Here is a 25,290-nt window from a genome sequence, read left to right as displayed (position 1 = left end):
TTCCCATCAACGTTACACTGGCCTCTTTTCTTCTTTCACAATCCAATCGTTTCAATTGCCATGGCAAAACCTCCTTTTTCCATCGCTCAACTTGGTCGACGTCTCTCTATAACTCTATTTTTCATTCTCTGCTTCAATACAGGCTTTAGTAAATGCTAAAAATGTTGCCGTCTCTCTTTCTTTGTATTCAAATTGGTCATGGTAACAAAACCACATGTGCTCTGGCGGCAGGGGTAGCAGGGTGGGGTCCTCGCTGAACGTCCCCCTTCTCATCTCTACCCGTTTGATCTGGAGACTCATGGGTCTCCTTCACTGAGCTCTTAGGTGGGTGACATGACCACGGAAAGACCCCCTTCAACCCTCCATACTGCCTCCAGTAAGGGAAACAGACAGAACGGGGATCGGGGGGAGAAAAAGACCTGGTCTTATTTTTTGTTATTTGTGTGATTTTGAAACTCCAGGAGAGTACATAACAGTCTCTGGCTCCAGCGCTTCAACCACTACTGTTTATTTTTCAGAGCATGAAATTAACTACAGAAAGGAGGAGAGGAAGAAAAAACTGAGCGAGACACGAGTGCGTATATGTGAATGAGCGATAGAGACTGTCTCTGTGCTGTTTGGTCTACGCTCGTTCTACTGATACCATGTTTAATTCTGTACCATTTCCGCTGCCCTGGTCACTGAGAAGCAATGTGATAATGCATTTAAAGGTACAGCAGATTTGCACAGCACAATTGTACAATAGCTAAACGAACTATTTTAGTATAATTAGACCATGCTTCTTTACAAAAGAAGTACTGGGATTAGCATGGTACAGTTATGGTGTGAGATTGCAAGTTTTTTTTATATGGTTCTTGTGCAAAAAAACATGGTGATACCATGGTATCTTTTTTGTAAGAAAAAGGGGTCCATGCTGAAGTGGTCCATGCTAAAATTTCAATGAAAAGGTGGTGTGGGTGGTTGCCAGGGTGTTGCTATGTGGTTTTTAAAGGTTTACCAAGTGGTTGATGTCATAAGGATTCTACTTAGTTGCAGGATGTTGTTATGTGGTTGTTAGATGCTTCTGAAGTGGCTGTTTGGGCTTTCTAGTTGATCTGGGTAGTTGCTATGTGGTTTCTAAGGGGTTACCAAGTGGTTGATAGGGATTTCTACATAGTTGCAGGATGTTGTTATGTGATTGTTAGATGCTTCTGATGTGGTTGTTAGAGATTTCTAGTTGGTCTGGGTAGTTGCCAGGGTGTTGCTATTTGGATTCTAGGGTGTTCCCATTTGCTAGGGTACTTACAGGTGTTTGCAAGAGTATTCTGGATGATTGCTTATGGCCCAAACCTGTATAATATTCTGGTACCAAGATATGGCTCGAGTCCCTTCTCAATGTACATGTAGTTCTAATAAATTGTTTACCAGTTTAATTCTCTACTAGACAATAAATCGCTTAGTAAAAGTAATTTTGTTATTTCCTCAACAACTCAATTTCAGGTATCTTTTTGTTTTATGTCCATAACACAAACTGTGTTGGAAGAGTTGCACACCAAAAGGTGACACTTTGAATGTGTCTGATCATTCTGTATCTTCAACCCGCAAGTATGAGCAGCAGTAATAGTTGAAATTGACCTAACGATCACCACTACTACTAATAATAATTACTGACGTTTTTTGAAGCACAGATGCAATATTTTAAGTCAGTTTAATGAATTGTAGATCTCATGTTGGGGACAGAAGAGGTGGAAACTGAAGTGATCTGTGTTTTGGGGATACTCTTGTTCCTCAGAACTGTAGTGGTGAGTGGTATGAAAATGTGTAAGAACACCATGGGCTCGTCATTCAATTTATTAGTGGATCCCAGGAGACTCTCCAAGCAGAAGTAAATGAAGTGTCATTGGCATTACAACGGTAACTCCTTCAGAGACCAGCTTCTCCATCTGCAGTCAAACTATACCTCATGAAATGCTGAGAACATTTGCAAATCTGATTTAACATCAATTTGCTCCTTGAAATTTGATGTCCGCGAATTATAACTGGCCAGCCCAGTCTCTAACATCTAACTGACGCTTTTGACAATGTGTCAACATCCGACGCACATGGCACTCTTTAGCATCAATATGAGACACAGATATATATAGGCCAGAAGGCGCCTCCTAGTGGTCTAACCCTAACACTACCCCAGACCTAAACCTACCCATAATCGAAGCGTGTTATATTGACGCTAAAGGGTGCCATGTGCATTGTCAAAAGTGTCAGCCAGATGATGCCCTAGGATGAGAATGCGTTGGACTGGCTTATGTGTAATCAGATTTTGAGGGTTTATGCTTGTCATAAAGTTCCTAACTTGCAAGGACCTATACATACATGTATGTGCTCAATCTCACGTAAATCAGCTCTCACTTTGACTGAAATAAAATCATGTTGGAGTATGTGTGTTTAAAACTGGAACAAATCTCTGATAACCTTCTTATGATAAGCTGTGTCATTCAGTGACAAGCAGTACTTTACAATAGACAGTGTCGCATTTACAATGTCTCTGTCCAATTTTTATTCCCATAGCCAAAACAGAGCTGGAGCTCCAGGAAAAACATCTCGCTGACACGCAGAGAATGTAAGTTATCATACTTTTTTAAGTTTATCGTGCCAAGTGTCTTGTTCACTTATTGTGTGTCATATTGGAGTGTGTGTTTATCATCCACCTCTCTGTCGCTCTCTTTTACAAACTCTGCTTTTCCCATACCCCTCGTACTAATAGTGCAATCCACTGAGATTGATTGACAGTTAGTAGATTGTCTCCTTTAAAAACTTGGATCTAGGAGTGGAAAAAAAGAGAGCAAATTTGACACATCAATTAATTTTAAAGGACTTGGTGTTCATTGTCTGAATGTTGCAGTTTCTTCCAAGTACTAGACTTATGCATACCAAAAGATTGCTGTGGGCGAAAAGAAATTACACTTGTCATTCTTTATGTAAGAGCATTATTTTTATAAGCTAAAATTTCACATTTCACATGCTTGAAGTAAGCCGATCAATTTCACAATTCCTCAGTGTAAACTTTCTAATCTTATTTTGTAATATTTTGTTCATAGTGTCATGCTTTTCCTTGTATACTTTCCAGTTTTGTGGAGCTGAGCGTGTTTTTCTCGGTCAAGCCTAAGGCGGGAGAGAAAGAGGTTTCACCGAGCACATTCTTCACAGTGTGGCACGAGTTTTCATCAGATTTTAAGGAGCTGTGGAAGAGAGAGAATAAATACCTACTGCAGGAGCGGTGAGGAATATTATGCCTCTTTTGTCGTTGTGTTTGCTTAATTGCTTCACTGTAATATATTGAATTTCACTGGCATATTATTTTAGGTTGAAAGCCGCAGAAGAGACCTTCAAACAAGCACGAGAGAAGGCTAACTACAACATAAAACCTAAACATGCATCAGGAATAGTAAGTCTTTCAAAATCCCTCAATTCACATCACAAAGAATGAATAACATAGGTACTAACAGTGTAAATTTTAATTGCAACCTGAGGCCCGTTCTTGGTGCGTCGCTAACTCAGTTAGCTGGATTTGATTGTTGGCGATTTGCCATGATCTTGGATTGTTTGGTTCTTGGACTTGCTGTCATAGCAACTGGTCTGTCAGCTTGAAAAAGCTCGCGAGCAGCTTATTTCATGTTAGCTGGATTAGATCGCGGCTGATACAGGAAGTCCTTTAGTGCAGCGCGCAACCCGGTATCACGACAAGACGTGAAATAATCACGTTGGTCCACTATGCAAAAGGTGTAGATGTCACGGTTTAACCCCCTCAAACGTGAAACTTACATGTTTGCGTCAGATTATACATAATTTCAGGAGTGTAGCTTTTCCGATTTGCCCCTCCCGCTATTAGCGCTATTTTTAACATTTGCACCCTTGTTCTGATAATTATAATACTCTTATAAAGAAAGTAAATAAAGAATTAATCTAAAAATAAACTGTTTTTTTTATTTCATTGTGAATATATATGTCTATATTCTTTTCTTTCTTTTTTGCTCGCAATAAACTTCAATCAATCAATAAATCAACGTTTGTTTTGAAAAACAGTTTGTTGTTTATTTTCAATACAATGTTCACGGTTACATCATTGATAATACAGTACTAACCAAGTCTGCCACGGGACACATTTTCCTGCATAGCACAGTTCCATGTGGAGACTGAAAAAAATCCTTCAAGTCATTTCGAACAGGTATCGTTATGGCAGCTCGGGTGGAACCTTTATTTTATTGTCTATGGGTGGAACGGGCCCTGGACATCCGTGTTGATTCTGTGGGGATAAAGTTTGTGTCGTCTTTTTATTCAACGTCGATTAGCTCCAGCTGGCAGCTGCAAAAACAACAACATTCTCTCTCTTTCGCTCGCGGCGCACGGAACCAAAGAGATTCGCGAACCCCCCTAGCGTTCTGGCGGCGAAATGCACCGCGATGCACCACAACCTAACGCAGAAGTATAAAACGGCCACAACGCCGTAACAGTGACGACGTAGCTACGCCGTGGAGTTGACGCAGCATAATGAGGCCTTAAATGTCACGTTTTCAATGAAGTAGCCTAATGAGTAAAACGTCTATTTTTCCGGCGTCCCCCAGCTCCTCGTTTAGGCAAAAGGTACGCTAAAACAATGTATTACATCGACATTAAACCACGTTAACCGTGATAACCATAACCTTTTAAATACTCGACCTAGTTGCTTAGCAACGGGAAGAAACTCTAACTTCAGAGCCATAGGTTAGCACCTTACTACTTACAGATTAGGAGACATGTGTTCACTGCATTTGTAATGTACTTTTAAAATAGGTTAACATCCGGGTATCTCTCCACTGGAATGTGTTAGAGCCTCATTTCGACCCTTTCGTTTTTTGTTTTTTTTTGTTGTTGTTTGTTTGTTTTTTTTGTGCGAAAAAATAAGTTTCTCCAATCTTCTTGAAACTCTGGATTCCGATAGAGGGCCATGGGACTTAGAACTGAGTGCAAAAATGGAGGCTCTAGACCCTTCCAGAGCTGAGATATTGAGATATTTATAGTGGCATAAATGCTACGTGGGATCTCAATATCTCAGCTCTGGAAGGGTCTAGAGCCTCCATTTTAGCACTTAGGTCTAAGTCCCATGGCCCTCTGTCATAATCCAGAGTTTCAAGAAGAACAGAGCAACTCAAAATTTCGACCCGAAAAAAAAAAATGACAGTGGTACCCCTTTCGTTTTTTTTGTTGTTTTTTTTTTTGTTTGTTTTTTTTTTTGTGCGAAAAAGTAAGTTTCTCCAATCTGAGTGCAAAAATGGCTCTAGACCAGGGGTCATCAACTATATTTGTCAGAGGGCCAGAATTTTACCAGACAGTCTTCCTGGGGGCCAGACCCTTAAATAAAAATTAAATTTAAAAAAATCAATTTTTGGTATAACATTATAATTTATGTTTATTGTTAATACTTTTTCCTTTTCATTACAAAACTGAAGGCCTTTATGAGTCAGGTTCCTCTCACCTAGAATAGGCCTACATATGAAGAGTTTGGTTCCAAAACGCTTTAAATCCATTTTGATGAATAAAACTGTGTTTTCTTTAGCTAGAAAATGGGAAGATGAAAACCACTATTTTCTGTTTCAAAATTTCACATAGCATTTGTAGGTTATAATATCAATAAAAAATTAAATCCAGGTTTTGATTTTCAAAGATTTATCATAAAAACAGATTGTTTTTTCCCCAAAATGCAATAAATCCATTTTTTTTTCAAAATGCAATTAATCAAAATAAAATTTTATACACATTGAATTTCTTTGTGCACACTAGAAATCCATTGCTTTAATATAACAATATTCGGTAACTCTTTAAGTGTATGTGTCATAAATTATCATGAATTCATGGATAAATGAATCATGCATGAATTATGCATTCATTCATACATTAATATCATCAACTAACAACGTTTTTTTAACAGTTCAACTTTTTTCATTCATGACTTCATGGATGAACAACACCTTAATTAAAACATTAACTAAGATGAGCACATCATCATGAATTATGATTTATTAACCATGATCTAACGTTACTTCTGCATCTCGCTTTTGTCAACCTTGGGATGTCGCCGCTGAGCTTTTTTGACGGGGATCAGCTGTAAAATGGCTTGGTCCTGCTCGGTTTTTGTTGACTTTGAATAAAACAACTGAAAGTTTTTCAAAAGATCCCTGGGGTCAGTGTGTCAGCGTGACAGACGTTTGATGCTGTCGTGTGAGAACAAGCAACAGCCGGTATTTCCTCCTCCCGAGTGCCTCATCTTCTTACGATGAATTCTTCTCCTCACGTAAATGATTCGATTGCGATGTCACGTTCACCCTTGCAGAATGGCTTAGCCTACCCTCCGCAGGTTCACCAATGCTGTCAAAATTATTCATTTTTTTGTTTGTTGATCGAAAGGACAAAATAGAGAAAACCTAGGAAGCCGGGTGTAGTTAAAGCGCTGCCGTTACTGTTTACATTGCGTGGAATGGTGCATTGTGATTGGGCAAGCGGATATGTTGCAATTTGCAGAAAAGGGAGACTGATGTTTGTCGCGGTTTGGAAATAAAACATTTAAATTAAACATTGTTTTGTATCTGGTCGGTATTGAAAAGTCAGATTAACTCATTGTTTTTGTTTTTTTTTTTAAATGGCGTTTATCGCGTTTTGGAATCAAACTCTTCGTATTCTCTCTTTGATCCTCACAATTTTGGAATCCAGTCGCGGGCCGGATCGAACCGCTTGGCGGGCCGCCAGTTGATGATCAATGCTCTAGACCCTTCCAGAGCTGAGATATTGCGATCTCACATAGCATTTATGCCGTTAATATCTAAATATCTCAGCTCTGGAAGGGTCTAACGCAAACGTGAAAGTTTCACGTTTGAGGGGGTTAAACCGTGACATCTACACGTTTTCCAAAGTGGACCAACGTGATTATTTCACGTCTTGTTGTGATACCGGGTTGCGCAGAAATATCGTTATTTTTTTTCTCAGCCTTTTTCCTGGTTGCTTTTAAAAACAGACAATCATTTATTTAACAGTGCCTTTTAAAAATAATTTATATTAACAAATCTAGCGTTAATTGGATCTCAAACAGTTTCATTAAAAGTAGTTATTACTCCACCACGTGCGAAACCAACGTGGTTGAACGATACTTTGCGACAATTGGTTTCGGGAAACAGTCGCGACAAGCTAGTTGATTTATCTCAGATAACTCAATCCATCTATACTAATCATAACCGGCAGGAGTGTTTGAAGAACCCAATTCGCCGGATCATGATTAGCACGATGATATCATCTTAGATGTCTCATTTGATCTCGGATGTTTTAAGCAATGTACGAAGAATGAGCCCCAGGATCTTATTCTGTTTCTTCTCTCACTCAGAAAGCCAAGCTGGGACAGAAGATGTGAAATTCTGCTGTGGCGACTCGAACAAAACTCATTGTTTCCCGTTATTTTATTCCTCCTTTCTTTTTTATTTTACAATTACTTCTGCATAAACGTAATAGCCATGAGCCAATTTGAAGGCTTTGCATTATATGGTCGGAATTGTATCTATTTATTTATAAACTTAATGAAAGAAATGCTTAGAAAATCAAGCCCACACATGAATATGCACATTTATTGTCATATTTTAGGCCATGATATAGTGCACTGAAAGATCTACCCTCTGTATTTAAATACCATAAAATACGTACTTCACTCATATTTTTAGGAGAAAGCCACAATATTTAATAAACTAGAGCAGATAAATCGCAGATTTTATACAGGTCAACCAATGAAGAAATGCTGACTTTGTTGTCATTTAATAAAATGGAATAACTAAATACATAAAGAAATGCCAATTCTCAGATATAATGTTCGACTTTGACCTGTGTAAAGTCTTAAACAGTGTGTCTTGGTTTAAATCATACAGGAGGAGAAAGAGCCATCAGAAGAAACCAACCTATTTATAATTGGATAATATTCTGTGTCCATAGTTCCCTCTAAATGCGTTTACTTACTTCAACCTATGAAATTTGCACACCATTGTATGATTTGTAGTGAATTTCTCGGTCACGACTGAACTGTGAGGTGTTTAATGAAAAGTTGCTGAAAACATATGCAAATGCCATTCTTTATTGTGTGTGTGTGTGTGTGTGTGTGTGTGTGTGTGTGTGTGTGTGCGTGTGTGTGTGTGTGTGTGTGTGTGTGTGTGTAGCTGTTATCAGTTCACTGTGTGCAATAACCTTTCAGATTTACCAAAATGTATTTTAAATTAAAGCTGACAGCTTTGTATTTCATGTGTGATCATTTCGTTGTTATTTATGTATGTGCTACATGGTTAAGAAATGAAATGGAGCAGCTGCATGTGAATTATGTGATGTCGTTTCCTTATGGAGGAATTTGTAGAAGATAATTACAAACAACACAGAACAACACAAACAACACAAAAGTTGTATTGTAATGTGAAATAATAGATTTATTTTTGTAGAAGATGTTCATTTTATATTTTACATATATATTTATATATATTCATAGATTTTCTATGGTTGATTTGTCATAAATTCCTTTATCTAAACATTTTTGCTATTTTGTTAAATATTGTCATTAATGAGTGTGTCTTTTCAACTTTAAGCTCAGTTTATGTTGTGCACATTGTGAATTATCATAACACCGGCAAGGCTCAAACTCTTCACAGACTTGATCAAAGTCAGCCCATATTGGATGAACTGAAACCAACAGCATCATTCTATTGTATACAGCAAAGCCAATGGTAGCACCAAGTCAAAATATAGTTTTTCCACCATGTTTTCCTGCTTAGTCAAAATATGATGAACCCCCTCTAATTTCCCGTCGATAAGGTCCACAGTCCCACAGCATTCTTGCATGTTTTCAACTGTCCTTCATTATTGCTTATACACACAACAGCTGGGTAGGTAAAACAAGATAATGAAGGTATCAGAATCCAGAGTTTCAAGAAAATCAGAGCAACTCAAAATTTCGACCCGAAAAAAAAAAAATGACAGTGGTACCCCTTTCGTCTTTTTTTTGTTGTTGTTGTTGTTGTTGTTTTTTTGTTTTTTGTGCGAAAAAATAAGTTTTTCCAATCTTCTTGAAACTCTGGATTCTGATAGAGGGCCAAGGGACTTAGACCTGAGTGCAAAAATGGAGGCTCTAGACCCTTCCAGAGCTGAGATATCGAAACTCAAATATTCGGCCCGAAAAAAAAAAATGACAGTGGTACCCCTTACGTTTTTTTTTTTTCCGGGCAAAAAAATAAGTTTCTCCAATCTTCCCAAAACTCCGGATTCTGATGGAGGGCCATGAGACTTAGACCTGAGTGCAAAAATGGAGGCTCTAGCCCCTTCCAGAGCTGAGATATCGAAACTCAAATATTCGGCCCGAAAAAAAAAAAAAAAACGACAGTGGTACCCCTTACATTTTTTTTTTTCGGGTGAAAAATTAAGTTTCACCAATCTTCCCAAAACTCTGGATTCTGATAGAGGGCAATGAGACTTAGACCTGAGTGCAAAAATTGAGGCTCTAGCCCCTTCCAGAGCTGAGATATCGAAACTCAAAAAATCAGCCCGAAAAAAAAAACGACAGTGGTACCCCTTACGTTTTTTTTTTTCAGGTGAAAAATTACGTTTTACCAATCTTCCCAAAACTCTGGATTCTGATAGAGGGCAATGAGACTTAGACCTGAGTGCAAAAATGGAGGCTCTAGCCCCTTCCAGAGCTGAGATATCGAAACTCAAAAATTCGGCCCGAAAAAACCCCACAGTGGTACCCCTTACGTTTTTTTTTTTTTTTCGGGCGAAAAATTAAGTTACTCCAATCTTCCCAAAACTCTGGATTCTGATGGAGGGCCAAGAGACTTAGACCTGAGAGCAAAAATGGAGGCTCTAGCCCCTTCCAGAGCTTAGATATCGAAACTCAAAAATTCGGCCCGAAAAAAAAACGACAGTGGTACCACTTACGTTTTTTTTTTTTTTCGGGCAAAAAATTTAGTTTCACCAATCTTCCCAAAACTCTGGATTCTGATAGAGGGCAATGAGACTTAGACCTGAGTGCAAAAATAGAGGCTCTAGCCCCTTCCAGAGCGGAGATATCGAAATTAAAAAATTCAGCCCGAAAAAAAAAAACGACAGTGGTACCCCTTACGTTTTTTTTTTCAGGCGAAAAATTAAGTTTCACCAATCTTCCCAAAAGTCTGGATTCTGATAGAGGGCAATGAGACTTATACCTGAGTGCAAAAATGGAGGCTCTAGCCCCCTCCAGAGCTGAGATATCGAAACTCAAATATTCGGCCCAAAAAAAAAAAAAAAAACGACAGTGGTACCCCTTAGGTTTTTTTTTTTCAGCCGAAAAATTAAGTTTCACCAATCTTCCCAAAACTCTGGATTCTGATAGAGGGCTAGCCCCTTCCAGAGCTTAGATATCGAAACTCAAAAATTCGGCCCGAAAAAAAAAACGACAGTGGTACCCCTTACGTTTTTTTTTTCGGGCGAAAAATTAAGTTTCACCAATCTTCCCAAAACTCTGGATTCTGATAGAGGGCAATGAGACTTAGACCTGAGTGCAAAAATGGAGGCTCTAGCCCCTTCCAGAGCTGAGATATCGAAACTCAAAAATTCGGCCCGAAAAAACCCCACAGTGGTACCCCTTACGTTTTTTTTTTTTTCGGGCGAAAAATTAAGTTACTCCAATCTTCCCAAAACTCTGGATTCTGATGGAGGGCCAAGAGACTTAGACCTGAGAGCAAAAATGGAGGCTCTAGCCCCTTCCAGAGCTTAGATATCGAAACTCAAAAATTCGGCCCGAAAAAAAAACGACAGTGGTACCACTTACGTTTTTTTTTTTTTTCGGGCAAAAAATTTAGTTTCACCAATCTTCCCAAAACTCTGGATTCTGATAGAGGGCAATGAGACTTAGACCTGAGTGCAAAAATAGAGGCTCTAGCCCCTTCCAGAGCGGAGATATCGAAATTAAAAAATTCAGCCCGAAAAAAAAAAACGACAGTGGTACCCCTTACGTTTTTTTTTCAGGCGAAAAATTAAGTTTCACCAATCTTCCCAAAAGTCTGGATTCTGATAGAGGGTAATGAGACTTATACCTGAGTGCAAAAATGGAGGCTCTAGCCCCCTCCAGAGCTGAGATATCGAAACTCAAATATTCGGCCCAAAAAAAAAAAAAAAAACGACAGTGGTACCCCTTAGGTTTTTTTTTTTCAGCCGAAAAATTAAGTTTCACCAATCTTCCCAAAACTCTGGATTCTGATAGAGGGCTAGCCCCTTCCAGAGCTTAGATATCGAAACTCAAAAATTCGGCCCGAAAAAAAAAACGACAGTGGTACCCCTTACGTTTTTTTTTTCGGGCGAAAAATTAAGTTTCACCAATCTTCCCAAAACTCTGGATTCTGATAGAGGGCAACGAGACTTAGACCTGAGTGCAAAAATGGAGGCTCTAGCCCCTTCCAGAGCTGAGATATCGAAACTCAAAAATTCAGCCCGAAAAAAAAAACGACAGTGGTACCCCTTACGTTTTTTTTTTTCAGGCGAAAAATTAAGTTTCACCAATCTTCCCAAAACTCTGGATTCTGATAGAGGGCAATGAGACTTAGATCTGAGTGCAAACATGGAGGCTCTAGCCCCTTCCAGAGCTGAGATATCGAAACTCAAAAATTCAGCCCGAAAAAAAACGACAGTGGTACCCCTTACGTTTTTTTTTTTTTTTTTTTTTCGGGCGAAAAATTAAGTTTCACCAATCTTCCCAAAACTCTGGATTCTGATAGAGGGCAATGAGACTTAGACCTGAGTGCAAAAATGGAGGCTCTAGCCCCTTCCAGAGCTGAGATATCGAAACTCAAAAATTCAGCCCGAAAAAAAAACGACAGTGGTACCCCTTACGTTTTTTTTTTTCAGGCGAAAAATTAAGTTTCTCCAATCTTCCCAAAACTCCGGATTCTGATAGAGGGCCATGAGACTTAGACATGAGTGCAAAAATGGAGGCTCTAGCCCCTTCCAGAGCTTAGATATTGAAACTCAAAAAGTCGGCCCGAAAAAAAAAAACGACAGTGGTACCCCTTACGGGGTTTTTTTTAAGGCGAAAAATTAAGTTTCTCCAATCTTCCCAAAGCTCCGGATTCTGATAGAGGGCCATGAGACTTAGACATGAGTGCAAAAATGGAGGCTCTAGCCCCTTCTAGAGCTTAGATATCGAAACTCAAAAATTCAGCCTGAAAAAAAAAACGACAGTGGTACCCCTTACGTTTTTTTTCAGGCGAAAAATTAAGTTTCACCAATCTTCCCAAAACTCTGGATTCTGATAGAGGGCAATGAGACTTAGACCTGAGTGCAAAAATGGAGGCTCTAGCCCCTTCCAGAGCTGAGATATCGAAACTCAAAAATTCAGCCCGAAAAAAAAACGACAGTGGTACCCCTTACGTTTTTTTTTTTCGGGCGAAAAATTAAGTTTCACCAATCTTCCCAAAACTCTGGATTCTGATAGAGGGCAATGAGACTTAGACCTGAGTGCAAAAATGGAGGCTCTAGCCCCTTCCAGAGGTGAGATATCGAAACTCAAAAATTCAGCTCGAAAAAAAAACGACAGTGGTACCCCTTACGTTTTTTTTTTTTCGGGCGAAAAATTAAGTTTCACCAATCTTCCCAAAACTCTGGATTCTGATAGAGGGTAATGAGACTTAGACCTGAGTGCAAAAATGGAGGCTCTAGCCCCTTCCAGAGCTGAGATATCGAAACTCAAAAATTCAGCCCGAAAAAAAAAAACGACAGTGGTACCCCTTACGTTTTTTTTTCAGGCGAAAAAATTAAGTTTCTCCAATCTTCCCAAAACTCCGGAATCTGATAGAGGGCCATGAGACTTAGACATGAGTGCAAAAATGGAGGCTCTAGGGCCTTCCAGAGCTTAGATATCAAAACTCAAAAATTCGGCCCGAAAAAAAAAAACGACAGTGGTACCCCTTACGTTTTTTTTTTTTCGGGCGAAAAATTAAGTTTCTCCAATCTTCCCAAAACTCCGGATTCTGATAGAGGGCCATGAAACTTAGATATGAGTGTAAAATGGAGGCTCTAGCCCCTTCCAGAGCTGAGATATCGAAACTGAAAAATTCAGCCCGAAAAAAAAACCGACAGTGGTACCCCTTACGTTTTTTTTTTCAGGCGAAAAATTACGTTTCACCAATCTTCCCAAAACTCTGGATTCTGATAGAGGGCAATGAGACTTAGACCTGAGTGCAAAAATGGAGGCTGTAGCCCCTTCCAGAGCTGAGATATCGAAACTCAAAAATTCAGCCCGAAAAAAAAACGACAGTGGTACCCCTTAGGTTTTTTTTTTTCAGGCGAAAAATTACGTTTCACCAATCTTCCCAAAACTCTGGATTCTGATGGAGGTCTATGAGACTTAGACCTGAGTGCAAAAATGGAGGCTCTAGCCCCTTCCAGAGCTGAGATATCGAAACTCAAAAATTCAGCCCGAAAAAAAAAAACCGACAGTGGTACCCCTTACGTTTTTTTTTTCAGGCGAAAAATTAAGTTTCACCAATCTTCCCAAAACTCTGGATTCTGATAGAGGGCAATGAGACTTAGACCTGAGTGCAAAAATGGAGGCTCTAGCCCCTTTCAGAGCTGAGATGTCGAAACTCAAAAATTCAGCCCGAAAAAAAAACTACAGTGGTACCCCTTACGGTTTTTTTTTTTTTCAGGCGAAAAATTAAGTTTCACCAATCTTCCCAAAACTCTGGATTCTGATAGAGGGCAATGAGACTTAGACCTGAGTGCAAAAATGGAGGCTCTAGCCCCTTTCAGAGCTGAGATGTCGAAACTCAAAAATTCAGCCCGAAAAAAAAAACTACAGTGGTACCCCTTACGTTTTTTTTTTTTCAGGCGAAAAATTAGGTTCCCCAATCCTCCCAAAACTCCGGATTCTGATAGAGGGCCATGAGACTTAGACATGAGTGCAAAAATGGAGGCTCTAGCCCCTTCCAGAGCTTAGATATCGAAACTAAAAAATTCAGCCCGAAAAAAAAAAAAAACGACAGTGGTACCCCTTACGTTTTTTTTTTTCGGGCGAAAAATTAAGTTTCTCCAATCTTCCCAAAACTCTGGATTCTGATAGAGGGCCATGAGACTTAGACCTGAGTGCAAAAATGGAGGCTCTAGTCCCTTCCAGAGCTTAGATATCGAAACTCACAAATTCGGCCCGAAAAAAAAAAAAAAAACGACAGTGGTACCCCTTACGTTTTGTTTTTTTTTCGGGCGAAAAATTAATTTTTCGCCCGAAAAAAAAAACGTAAGGGGTACCACTGTCGTTTTTTTTTTTTTTTCGGGCCGAATTTCTCATGGCCCTCTATCAGAATCCAGAGTTTTGGGAAGATTGGTGAAACTTAATTTTTCGCCTGAAAAAAAAAAACGTAAGGGGTACCCCTTACGTTTTTTTTTTTCAGGCGAAAAATTAGGTTCCCCAATCCTCCCAAAACTCCGGATTCTGATAGAGGGCCATGAGACTTAGACATGAGTGCAAAAATGGAGGCTCTAGCCCCTTCCAGAGCTTAGATATCGAAACTAAAAAATTCAGCCCGAAAAAAAAAAAAAAACGACAGTGGTACCCCTTACGTTTTTTTTTTTCGGGCGAAAAATTAAGTTTCTCCAATCTTCCCAAAACTCTGGATTCTGATAGAGGGCCATGAGACTTAGACCTGAGTGCAAAAATGGAGGCTCTAGTCCCTTCCAGAGCTTAGATATCGAAACTCACAAATTCGGCCCGAAAAAAAAACGACAGTGGTACCCCTTACGTTTTTTTTTTTCGGGCGAAAAATTAAGTTTCACCAATCTTCCCAAAACTCTGGATTCTGATAGAGGGCAATGAGACTTAGACCTGAGTGCAAAAATGGAAAATACCCCTTACAATTTTTTTTTCAGGCGAAAAATTAAGTTTCACCGTACCACTGTCGTTTTTATTTTTCGGGCCGAATTTTTTGAGTTTCGATATCTCAGCTCTGGAGGGGGCTAGAGCCTCCATTTTTGCACTCATGTCTAAGTCTCATGGCCCTCTATCAGAATCCGGAGTTTTTGGGAAGATTGGAAGAACTTAATTTTTCGCCTGAAAAAAAAAACGTAAGGGGTACCACTGTCGTTTTTTTGGGGGGCTGATTTTTGAGTTTCGATATCTCAGCTCTGGAAGGGGCTAGAGCCTCCATTTTTGCACTCATGTCTAAGTCTCATGGCCCTCTATCAGAATCCGGAGTTTTTGGGAAGATTGGAGAAACGTAATTTTTCGCCTGAAAAAAAAAAACGTAAGGGGTACCACTGTCGTTTTTTTGGGGGGCTGATTTTTGAGTTTCGATATCTCAGCTCTGGAAGGGGCTTGAGCCTCCATTTTTGCACTCAGGTCTAAGTCTCATTGCCCTCTATCAGAATCCGGAATTTTTGGGAAGATTGGAGGAACTTAATTTTTCGCCTGAAAAAAAAAAACGTAAGGGGTAGCACTGTCATTTTTTTTTTCGGGCTGAATTTTTGAGTTTCGATATCTCAGCTCTGGAAGGGCCTAGAGCCTCCATTTTTGCACTCAGGTCTAAGTCTCGTGGCCCTCTATCAGAATCCAGAGTTTTGGGAAGATTGGTGAAACTTAATTTTTCGCCCGAAAAAAAAACAAAACGTAAGGGGTACCACTGTCGTTTTTTTTTTTTTTTCGGGCCGAATTTTTGAGTTTCGATATCTCAGCTCTGGAAGGGGCTAGAGCCTCCATTTTTGCACTCAGGTCTAAATCTCATGGCCCTCCATCAGAGTCAGGAGTTTTGGGAAGATTGGTGAAACTTAATTTTTTGCCCGGAAAAAAAAAAAACGTAAGGGGTACCACTGTCGTTTTTTTTTTTCGGGCTGAATTTTTGAGTTTCGATATCTCAGCTCTGGAAGGGGCTAGAGCCTCCATTTTTGCACTCAGGTCTAAGTCTCATGGCCCTCTATCAGAATCCGTAGTTTTGGGAAGATTGGAGAAACGTAATTTTTCGCCTGAAAAAAAAACGTAAGGGGTACCACTGTCGTTTTTTTTTTCGGGCTAAATTTTTGAGTTTCGATATCTCAGCTCTGGAAGGGGATAGAGCCTCCATTTTTGCACTCAGGTCTAAGTCTCATTGCCCTCTATCAGAATCCAGAGTTTTGGGAAGATTGGTGAAACTTAATTTTTCGCCCGAAAAAAAAAAAAAAACGTAAGGGGTACCACTGTCGTTTTTTTTCGGGCTGTATTTTTGAGTTTCGATATCTCAGCTCTGGAAGGGGCTAGAGCCTCCATTTTTGCACTCAGGTCTAAGTCTCATTGCCCTCTATCAGAATCCGGAGTTTTTGGGAAGATTGGAGGAACTTAATTTTTCGCCTGAAAAAAAAAAACGTAAGGGGTAGCACTGTCATTTTTTTTTTCGGGCTGAATTTTTGAGTTTCGATATCTCAGCTCTGGAAGGGCCTAGAGCCTCCATTTTTGCACTCAGGTCTAAGTCTCGTGGCCCTCTATCAGAATCCAGAGTTTTGGGAAGATTGGTGAAACTTAATTTTTCGCCCGAAAAAAAAACAAAACGTAAGGGGTACCACTGTCGTTTTTTTTTTTTTTTCGGGCCGAATTTTTGAGTTTCGATATCTCAGCTCTGGAAGGGGCTAGAGCCTCCATTTTTGCACTCAGGTCTAAATCTCATGGCCCTCCATCAGAGTCAGGAGTTTTGGGAAGATTGGTGAAACTTAATTTTTTGCCCGGAAAAAAAAAAAACGTAAGGGGTACCACTGTCGTTTTTTTTTTCAGGGGCTGAATTTTTGAGTTTCGATATCTCAGCTCTGGAAGGGGCTAGAGCCACCATTTTTGCACTCAGGTCTAAGTCTCATGGCCCTCTATCAGAATCCGTAGTTTTGGGAAGATTGGAGAAACGTAATTTTTCGCCTGAAAAAAAAACGTAAGGGGTACCACAGTCGTTTTTTTTTTCGGGCTAAATTTTTGAGTTTCGATATCTCAGCTCTGGAAGGGGATAGAGCCTCCATTTTTGCACTCAGGTCTAAGTCTCATTGCCCTCTATCAGAATCCAGAGTTTTGGGAAGATTGGTGAAACTTAATTTTTCGCCCGAAAAAAAACGTAAGGGGTACCACTGTCGTTTTTTTTTCTTCGGGCTGATTTTTTGAGTTTCGATATCTAAGCTCTAGAAGGGGCTAGAGCCTCCATTTTTGCACTCAGGTCTAAGTCTCATTGCCCTCTATCAGAATCCAGAGTTTTGGGAAAATTGGTGAAACTTAATTTTTTGCCCGAAAAAAAAAAACGTAAGGGGTACCACTGTCGTTTTTTTTTTCGGGCTGAATTTTTGAGTTTCGATATCTCAGCTCTGGAAGGGGCTAGAGCCTCCATTTTTGCACTCAGGTCTAAGTCTCTAGGCCCTCTATCAGAATCCGGAGTTTTGGGAAGATTGGAGAAACTTAATTTTTTGCCTGAAAAAAAAAAAACGTAAGGGGTACCACTGTCGTTTTTTTTTTCGGGCTGAATTTTTGAGTTTCGATATCTTAGCTCTGGAAGGGGCTAGAGCCTCCATTTTTGCACTCAGGTCTAAGTCTAATTGCCCTCTATCAGAATCCAGAGTTTTGGGAAGATTGGTGAAACTTAATTTTTCGCCCGAAAAAAAAAAACGTAAGGGGTACCACTGTCGTTTTTTTTTTTCGGGCTGAATTATTGAGTTTCGATATCTAAGCTCTAGAAGGGGCTAGAGCCTCCATTTTTGCACTCATGTCTAAGTTTCATGGCCCTCTATCAGAATCCGGAGTTTTGGGAAGATTGGAGAAACTAAATTTTTCGCCTGAAAAAAAAAACGTAAGGGGTACCACTGTCGTTTTTTTTTTCGGGCCGAATTTTTGAGTTTCGATATCTAAGCTCTGGGAGAGGCTAGAGCCTCCATTTTTGCACTCATGTCTAAGTCTCATTGCCCTCTATCAGAATCCAGAGTTTTGGGAAGATTGGTGAAACTTAATTTTTCGCCCGAAAAAAAAAAAAAAATGTAAGGGGTACCACTGTCGTTTTTTTTTCGGGCTGAATTTTTGAGTTTCGATATCTCAGCTCTGGAAGGGGCTAGAGCCTCCATTTTTGCACTCAGGTCTAAGTCTCATGGCCCTCTATCAGAATCCGGAGTTTTGGGAAGATTGGAGAAAAGTAATTTTTCGCCTGAAAAAAAAAACGTAAGGGGTACCACTGTCGTTTTTTTTTCGGGCTAAATTTTTGAGTTTCGATATCTCAGCTCTGGAAGGGGTTAGAGCCTCCATTTTTGCACTCGGTCCAAGTCTCATTGCCCTCTATCAGAATCCAGAGTTTTGGGAAGATTGGTGAAACTTAATTTTTCGCCTGAAAAAAAACGTAAGGGGTACCACTGTCGTTTTTTTTTTCGGGCTGAATTTTTGAGTTTCGATATCTAAGCTCTAGAAGGGGCTAGAGCCTCCATTTTTGCACTCATGTCTAAGTCTCATTGCCCTCTATCAGAATCCAGAGTTTTGGGAAGATTGGAGAAACTTAATTTTTCGCCTGAAAAAAAAAAACGTAAGGGGTACCATTGTCGTTTTTTTTTCGGGCTGAATTTTTGAGTTTCGATATCTCATCTCTGGAAGGGGCTAGAGCCTCCATTTTTGCACTCAGGTCTAAGTCTCATGGCCCTCTATCAGAATCCAGAGTTTTGGGAAGATTGGTGAAACTTAATTTTTCGCCCGAAAAAAAAAACGTAAGGGGTACCACTGTCGTTTTTTTTTCGGGCTGAATTTTTGAGTTTCGATATCTCAGCTCTGGAAGGGGCTAGAGCCTCCATTTTTGCACTCAGGTCTAAGTCTCATGGCCCTCTATCAGAATCCAGAGTTTTGGGAAGATTGGTGAAACTTAATTTTTCGCCCGAAAAAAAAAACGTAAGGGGTACCACTGTCGTTTTTTTTTCGGGCTGAATTTTTGAGTTTCGATATCTCAGCTCTGGAAGGGGCTAGAGCCTCCATTTTTGCACTCATGTCTAAGTCTCATGGCCCTCTATTAGAATCCGGAGTTTTGGGAAGATTGGAGAAACTTAATTTTTCGCCTGAAAAAAAAACGTAAGGGGTACCACTGTCGTTTTTTTTTCGGGCTGAATTTTTGAGTTTCGATATCTCAGCTCTGGAAGGGGCTAGAGCCTCCATTTTTGCACTCATGTCTAAGTCTCATGGCCCTCTATCAGAATCCGAAGTTTTGGGAAGATTGAAGAAACTTAATTTTTCGCCTGAAAAAAAAAACGTAAGGGGTACCATTGTCGGTTTTTTTTTCGGGCTGAATTTTTGAGTTTCGATATCTCAGCTCTGGAAGGGGCTAGAGCCTCCATTTTTGCACTCAGGTCTAAGTCTCATTGCCCTCTATCAGAATCCAGAGTTTTGGGAAGATTGGTGAAACTTAATTTTTCGCCTGAAAAAAAAACGTAAGGGGTACCACTGTCGTTTTTTTTTCGGGCTGAATTTTTGAGTTTCGATATCTCAGCTCTGGAAGGGGCTAGAGCCTCCATTTTTGCACTCATGTCTAAGTCTCATGGCCCTCTATCAGAATCCGGAGTTTTGGGAAGATTGAAGAAACTTAATTTTTCGCCTGAAAAAAAAAACGTAAGGGGTACCATTGTCGTTTTTTTTTTCGGGCTGAATTTTTGAGTTTCGATATCTCAGCTCTGGAAGGGGCTAGAGCCTCCATTTTTGCACTCAGGTCTAAGTCTCATTGCCCTCTATCAGAATCCAGAGTTTTGGGAAGATTGGTGAAACTTAATTTTTCGCCCGAAAAAAAAAAACGTAAGGGGTACCACTGTCGTTTTTTTTTTCGGGCTGAATTTTTGAGTTTCGATATCTCAGCTCTGGAAGGGGCTAGAGCCTCCATTTTTGCACTCATGTCTAAGTCTCATGGCCCTCTATCAGAATCCGGAGTTTTGGGAAGATTGGAGAAACTTAATTTTTCGCCTGAAAAAAAAAACGTAAGGGGTACCATTGTCGTTTTTTTTTTCGGGCTGAATTTTTGAGTTTCGATATCTCAGCTCTGGAAGGGGCTAGAGCCTCCATTTTTGCACTCAGGTCTAAGTCTCATTGCCCTCTATCAGAATCCAGATTTTTGGGAAGATTGGTGAAACTTAATTTTTCGCCCGAAAAAAAAAAACGTAAGGGGTACCACTGTCGTTTTTTTTTCGGGCTGAATTTTTGAGTTTCGATATCTCAGCTCTGGAAGGGGCTAGAGCCTCCATTTTTGCACTCAGGTCTAAGTCTCATTGCCCTCTATCAGAATCCAGAGTTTTGGGAAGATTGGTGAAACTTAATTTTTCGCCCGAAAAAAAAAACATAAGGGGTACCACTGTCGTTTTTTTTTCGGGCTGAATTTTTGAGTTTCGATATCTCAGCTCTGGAAGGGGCTAGAGACTCCATTTTTGCACTCATGTCTAAGTCTCATGGCCCTCTATCAGAATCTGGAGTTTTGGGAAGATTGGAGAAACTTAATTTTTCGCCTGAAAAAAAAAACGTAAGAGGTACCATTGTCGTTTTTTTTTTCGGGCTGAATTTTTGAGTTTCAATATCTCAGCTCTGGAAGGGGCTAGAGCCTCCATTTTTGCACTCATGTCTAAGTCTCATGGCCCTCTATCAGAATCCGGAGTTTTGGGAAGATTGGAGAAACTTAATTTTTCGCCTGAAAAAAAAAAACGTAAGGGGTACCATTGTCGTTTTTTTTTTTCGGGCTGAATTTTTGAGTTTCGATATCTCAGCTCTGGAAGGGGCTAGAGCCTCCATTTTTGCACTCAGGTCTAAGTCTCATTGCCCTCTATCAGAATCCAGAGTTTTGGGAAGATTGGTGAAACTTAATTTTTGGCCTGAAAAAAAAAAACATAAGGGGTACCACTGTCGTTTTTTTTTTTCGGGCTGAATTTTTGAGTTTCGATATCTCAGCTCTGGAAGGGGCTAGAGCCTCCATTTTTGCACTCAGGTCTAAGTCTCATGGCCCTCTATCAGAATCCAGAGTTTTGGGAAGATTGGTGAAACTTAATTTTTCGCCCGAAAAAAAAAACGTAAGGGGTACCACTGTCGTTTTTTTTTCGGGCTGAATTTTTGAGTTTCGATATCTCAGCTCTGGAAGGGGCTAGAGCCTCCATTTTTGCACTCATGTCTAAGTCTCATGGCCCTCTATCAGAATCCGGAGTTTTGGGAAGATTGGAGAAACTTAATTTTTCGCCTGAAAAAAAAAACGTAAGGGGTACCACTGTCGTTTTTTTTTTCGGGCTGAATTTTTGAGTTTCGATATCTCAGCTCTGGAAGGGGCTAGAGCCTCCATTTTTGCACTCAGGTCTAAGTCTCATTGCCCTCTATCAGAATCCAGAGTTTTGGGAAGATTGGTGAAACTTAATTTTTCGCCCGAAAAAAAAAACGTAAGGGGTACCACTGTCGTTTTTTTTTTCGGGCTGAATTTTTGAGTTTCGATATCTCAGCTCTGGAAGGGGCTAGAGCCTCCATTTTTGCACTCATGTCTAAGTCTAATGGCCCTCTATCAGAATCCGGAGTTTTGGGAAGATTGGAGAAACTTAATTTTTCGCCTGAAAAAAAAAACGTAAGGGGTACCACTGTCGTTTTTTTTTCGGGCTGAATTTTTGAGTTTCGATATCTCAGCTCTGGAAGGGGCTAGAGCCTCCATTTTTGCACTCAGGTCTAAGTCTCATTGCCCTCTATCAGAATCCAGAGTTTTGGGAAGATTGGTGAAACTTAATTTTTCGCCCGAAAAAAAAAACGTAAGGGGTACCACTGTCGTTTTTTTTTCGGGCTGAATTTTTGAGTTTCGATATCTCAGCTCTGGAAGGGGCTAGAGCCTCCATTTTTGCACTCAGGTCTAAGTCTCATTGCCCTCTATCAGAATCCAGAGTTTTGGGAAGATTGGTGAAACTTAATTTTTTCGCCCGAAAAAAAAAAAACGTAAGGGGTACCACTGTCGTTTTTTTTTTCGGGCTGAATTTTTGAGTTTCGATATCTCAGCTCTGGAAGGGGCTAGAGCCTCCATTTTTGCACTCATGTCTAAGTCTCATGGCCCTCTATCAGAATCCGGAGTTTTGGGAAGATTGGAGAAACTTAATTTTTCGCCTGAAAAAAAAAAAAAAACGTAAGGGGTACCATTGTCGTTTTTTTTTTTTCGGGCTGAATTTTTGAGTTTCGATATCTCAGCTCTAGAAGGGGCTAGAGCCTCCATTTTTGCACTCAGGTCTAAGTCTCATTGCCCTCTATCAGAATCCAGAGTTTTGGGAAGATTGGTGAAACTTAATTTTTGGCCTGAAAAAAAAAACATAAGGGGTACCACTGTCGTTTTTTTTTCGGGCTGAATTTTTGAGTTTTGATATCTCAGCTCTGGAAGGGGCTAGAGCCTCCATTTTTGCACTCAGGTCTAAGTCTCATGGCCCTCTATCAGAATCCAGAGTTTTGGGAAGATTGGTGAAACTTAATTTTTCGCCCGAAAAAAAAAACGTAAGGGGTACCACTGTCGTTTTTTTTTCGGGCTGAATTTTTGAGTTTCGATATCTCAGCTCTGGAAGGGGCTAGAGCCTCCATTTTTGCACTCAGGTCTAAGTCTCATGGCCCTCTATCAGAATCCAGAGTTTTGGGAAGATTGGTGAAACTTAATTTTTCGCCCGAAAAAAAAAACGTAAGGGGTACCACTGTCGTTTTTTTTTCGGGCTGAATTTTTGAGTTTCGATATCTCAGCTCTGGAAGGGGCTAGAGCCTCCATTTTTGCACTCATGTCTAAGTCTCATGGCCCTCTATCAGAATCCGGAGTTTTGGGAAGATTGGAGAAACTTAATTTTTCGCCTGAAAAAAAAACGTAAGGGGTACCACTGTCGTTTTTTTTTCGGGCTGAATTTTTGAGTTTCGATATCTCAGCTCTGGAAGGGGCTAGAGCCTCCATTTTTGCACTCATGTCTAAGTCTCATGGCCCTCTATCAGAATCCGGAGTTTTGGGAAGATTGAAGAAACTTAATTTTTCGCCTGAAAAAAAAAACGTAAGGGGTACCATTGTCGTTTTTTTTTTCGGGCTGAATTTTTGAGTTTCGATATCTCAGCTCTGGAAGGGGCTAGAGCCTCCATTTTTGCACTCAGGTCTAAGTCTCATTGCCCTCTATCAGAATCCAGAGTTTTGGGAAGATTGGTGAAACTTAATTTTTCGCCTGAAAAAAAAACGTAAGGGGTACCACTGTCGTTTTTTTTTCGGGCTGAATTTTTGAGTTTCGATATCTCAGCTCTGGAAGGGGCTAGAGCCTCCATTTTTGCACTCATGTCTAAGTCTCATGGCCCTCTATCAGAATCCGGAGTTTTGGGAAGATTGAAGAAACTTAATTTTTCGCCTGAAAAAAAAAACGTAAGGGGTACCATTGTCGTTTTTTTTTTCGGGCTGAATTTTTGAGTTTCGATATCTCAGCTCTGGAAGGGGCTAGAGCCTCCATTTTTGCACTCAGGTCTAAGTCTCATTGCCCTCTATCAGAATCCAGAGTTTTGGGAAGATTGGTGAAACTTAATTTTTCGCCCGAAAAAAAAAAACGTAAGGGGTACCACTGTCGTTTTTTTTTTCGGGCTGAATTTTTGAGTTTCGATATCTCAGCTCTGGAAGGGGCTAGAGCCTCCATTTTTGCACTCATGTCTAAGTCTCATGGCCCTCTATCAGAATACGGAGTTTTGGGAAGATTGGAGAAACTTAATTTTTCGCCTGAAAAAAAAAACGTAAGGGGTACCACTGTCGTTTTTTTTTCGGGCTGAATTTTTGAGTTTCGATATCTCAGCTCTGGAAGGGGCTAGAGCCTCCATTTTTGCACTCATGTCTAAGTCTCATGGCCCTCTATCAGAATCCGGAGTTTTGGGAAGATTGGAGAAACTTAATTTTTCGCCTGAAAAAAAAAAACGTAAGGGGTACCACTGTCGTTTTTTTTTTCGGGCTGAATTTTTGTGTTTCGATATCTCAGCTCTGGAAGGGGCTAGAACCTCCATTTTTGCACTCAGGTCTAAGTCTCATTGCCCTCTATCAGAATCCAGAGTTTTGGGAAGATTGGTGAAACTTAATTTTTTCGCCCGAAAAAAAAAAACGTAAGGGGTACCACTGTCGTTTTTTTTTTTCGGGCTGAATTTTTGAGTTTCGATATCTCAGCTCTGGAAGGGGCTAGAGCCTCCATTTTTGCACTCATGTCTAAGTCTCATGGCCCTCTATCAGAATCCGGAGTTTTGGGAAGATTGGAGAAACTTAATTTTTCGCCTGAAAAAAAAAACGTAAGGGGTACCATTGTTGTTGTTTTTTTCGGGCTGAATTTTTGAGTTTCGATATCTCAGCTCTGGAAGGGGCTAGAGCCTCCATTTTTGCACTCAGGTCTAAGTCTCATTGCCCTCTATCAGAATCCAGAGTTTTGGGAAGATTGGTGAAACTTAATTTTTCGCCTGAAAAAAAAAAACGTAAGGGGTACCACTGTCGTTTTTTTTTCGGGCTGAATTTTTGAGTTTCGATATCTCAGCTCTGGAAGGGGCTAGAGCCTCCATTTTTGCACTCAGGTCTAAGTCTCATTGCCCTCTATCAGAATCCAGAGTTTTGGGAAGATTGGTGAAACTTAATTTTTCGCCCGAAAAAAAAAACGTAAGGGGTACCACTGTCGTTTTTTTTTGGGCTGAATTTTTGAGTTTCGATATCTTAGCTCTGGAAGGGGCTAGGGCCTCCATTTTTGCACTCATGTCTAAGTCTCATGGCCCTCTATCAGAATCCGGAGTTTTGGGAAGATTGGAGAAACTTAATTTTTCGCCTGAAAAAAAAAAACGTAAGGGGTACCACTGTCGTTTTTTTTTTCGGGCTGAATTTTTGAGTTTCGATATCTCAGCTCTGGAAGGGGCTAGAGCCTCCATTTTTGCACTCAGGTCTAAGTCTCATTGCCCTCTATCAGAATCCAGAGTTTTGGGAAGATTGGTGAAACTTAATTTTTTCGCCCGAAAAAAAAAACGTAAGGGGTACCACTGTCGTTTTTTTTTTTCGGGCTGAATTTTTGAGTTTCGATATCTCAGCTCTGGAAGGGGCTAGAGCCTCCATTTTTGCACTTATGTCTAAGTCTCATGGCCCTCTATCAGAATCCGGAGTTTTGGGAAGATTGGAGAAACTTAATTTTTCGCCTGAAAAAAAAAACGTAAGGGGTACCATTGTCGTTTTTTTTTTTCGGGCTGAATATTTGAGTTTCGATATCTCAGCTCTGGAAGGGGCTAGAGCCTCCATTTTTGCACTCAGGTCTAAGTCTCAT

General features: G+C 40.1%; 1 protein-coding gene across 1 annotated transcript in view; it reads left to right on the top strand.

Annotated features, from left to right (window-relative positions):
• Positions 1 to 8,283, top strand: part of fmn2a (formin 2a) — a 35,714-nt gene extending 27,431 nt beyond the window's left edge. The window contains exons 14-17 of the mRNA XM_039670764.2: positions 2,545 to 2,596; positions 3,104 to 3,253; positions 3,340 to 3,421; positions 7,385 to 8,283. Coding sequence (XP_039526698.2) covers positions 2,545 to 2,596; positions 3,104 to 3,253; positions 3,340 to 3,421; positions 7,385 to 7,411 — 311 coding nt within the window. The 3' untranslated portion in view covers positions 7,412 to 8,283. The remainder of the gene's footprint in view (positions 1 to 2,544; positions 2,597 to 3,103; positions 3,254 to 3,339; positions 3,422 to 7,384) is intronic.
• The last annotated feature ends 17,007 nt before the right edge of the window (positions 8,284 to 25,290 follow it).

This window comes from Pimephales promelas, chromosome 15, assembly GCF_988280905.1.
Source record: "Pimephales promelas chromosome 15, fPimPro1.hap1.1, whole genome shotgun sequence".
In the NCBI taxonomy this organism is placed as follows: Eukaryota; Metazoa; Chordata; class Actinopteri; order Cypriniformes; family Leuciscidae; genus Pimephales; species Pimephales promelas.
The sequence above is the reverse complement of the archived record's forward strand: the minus strand, read 5'-3'. Positions and strand labels throughout refer to the sequence as shown.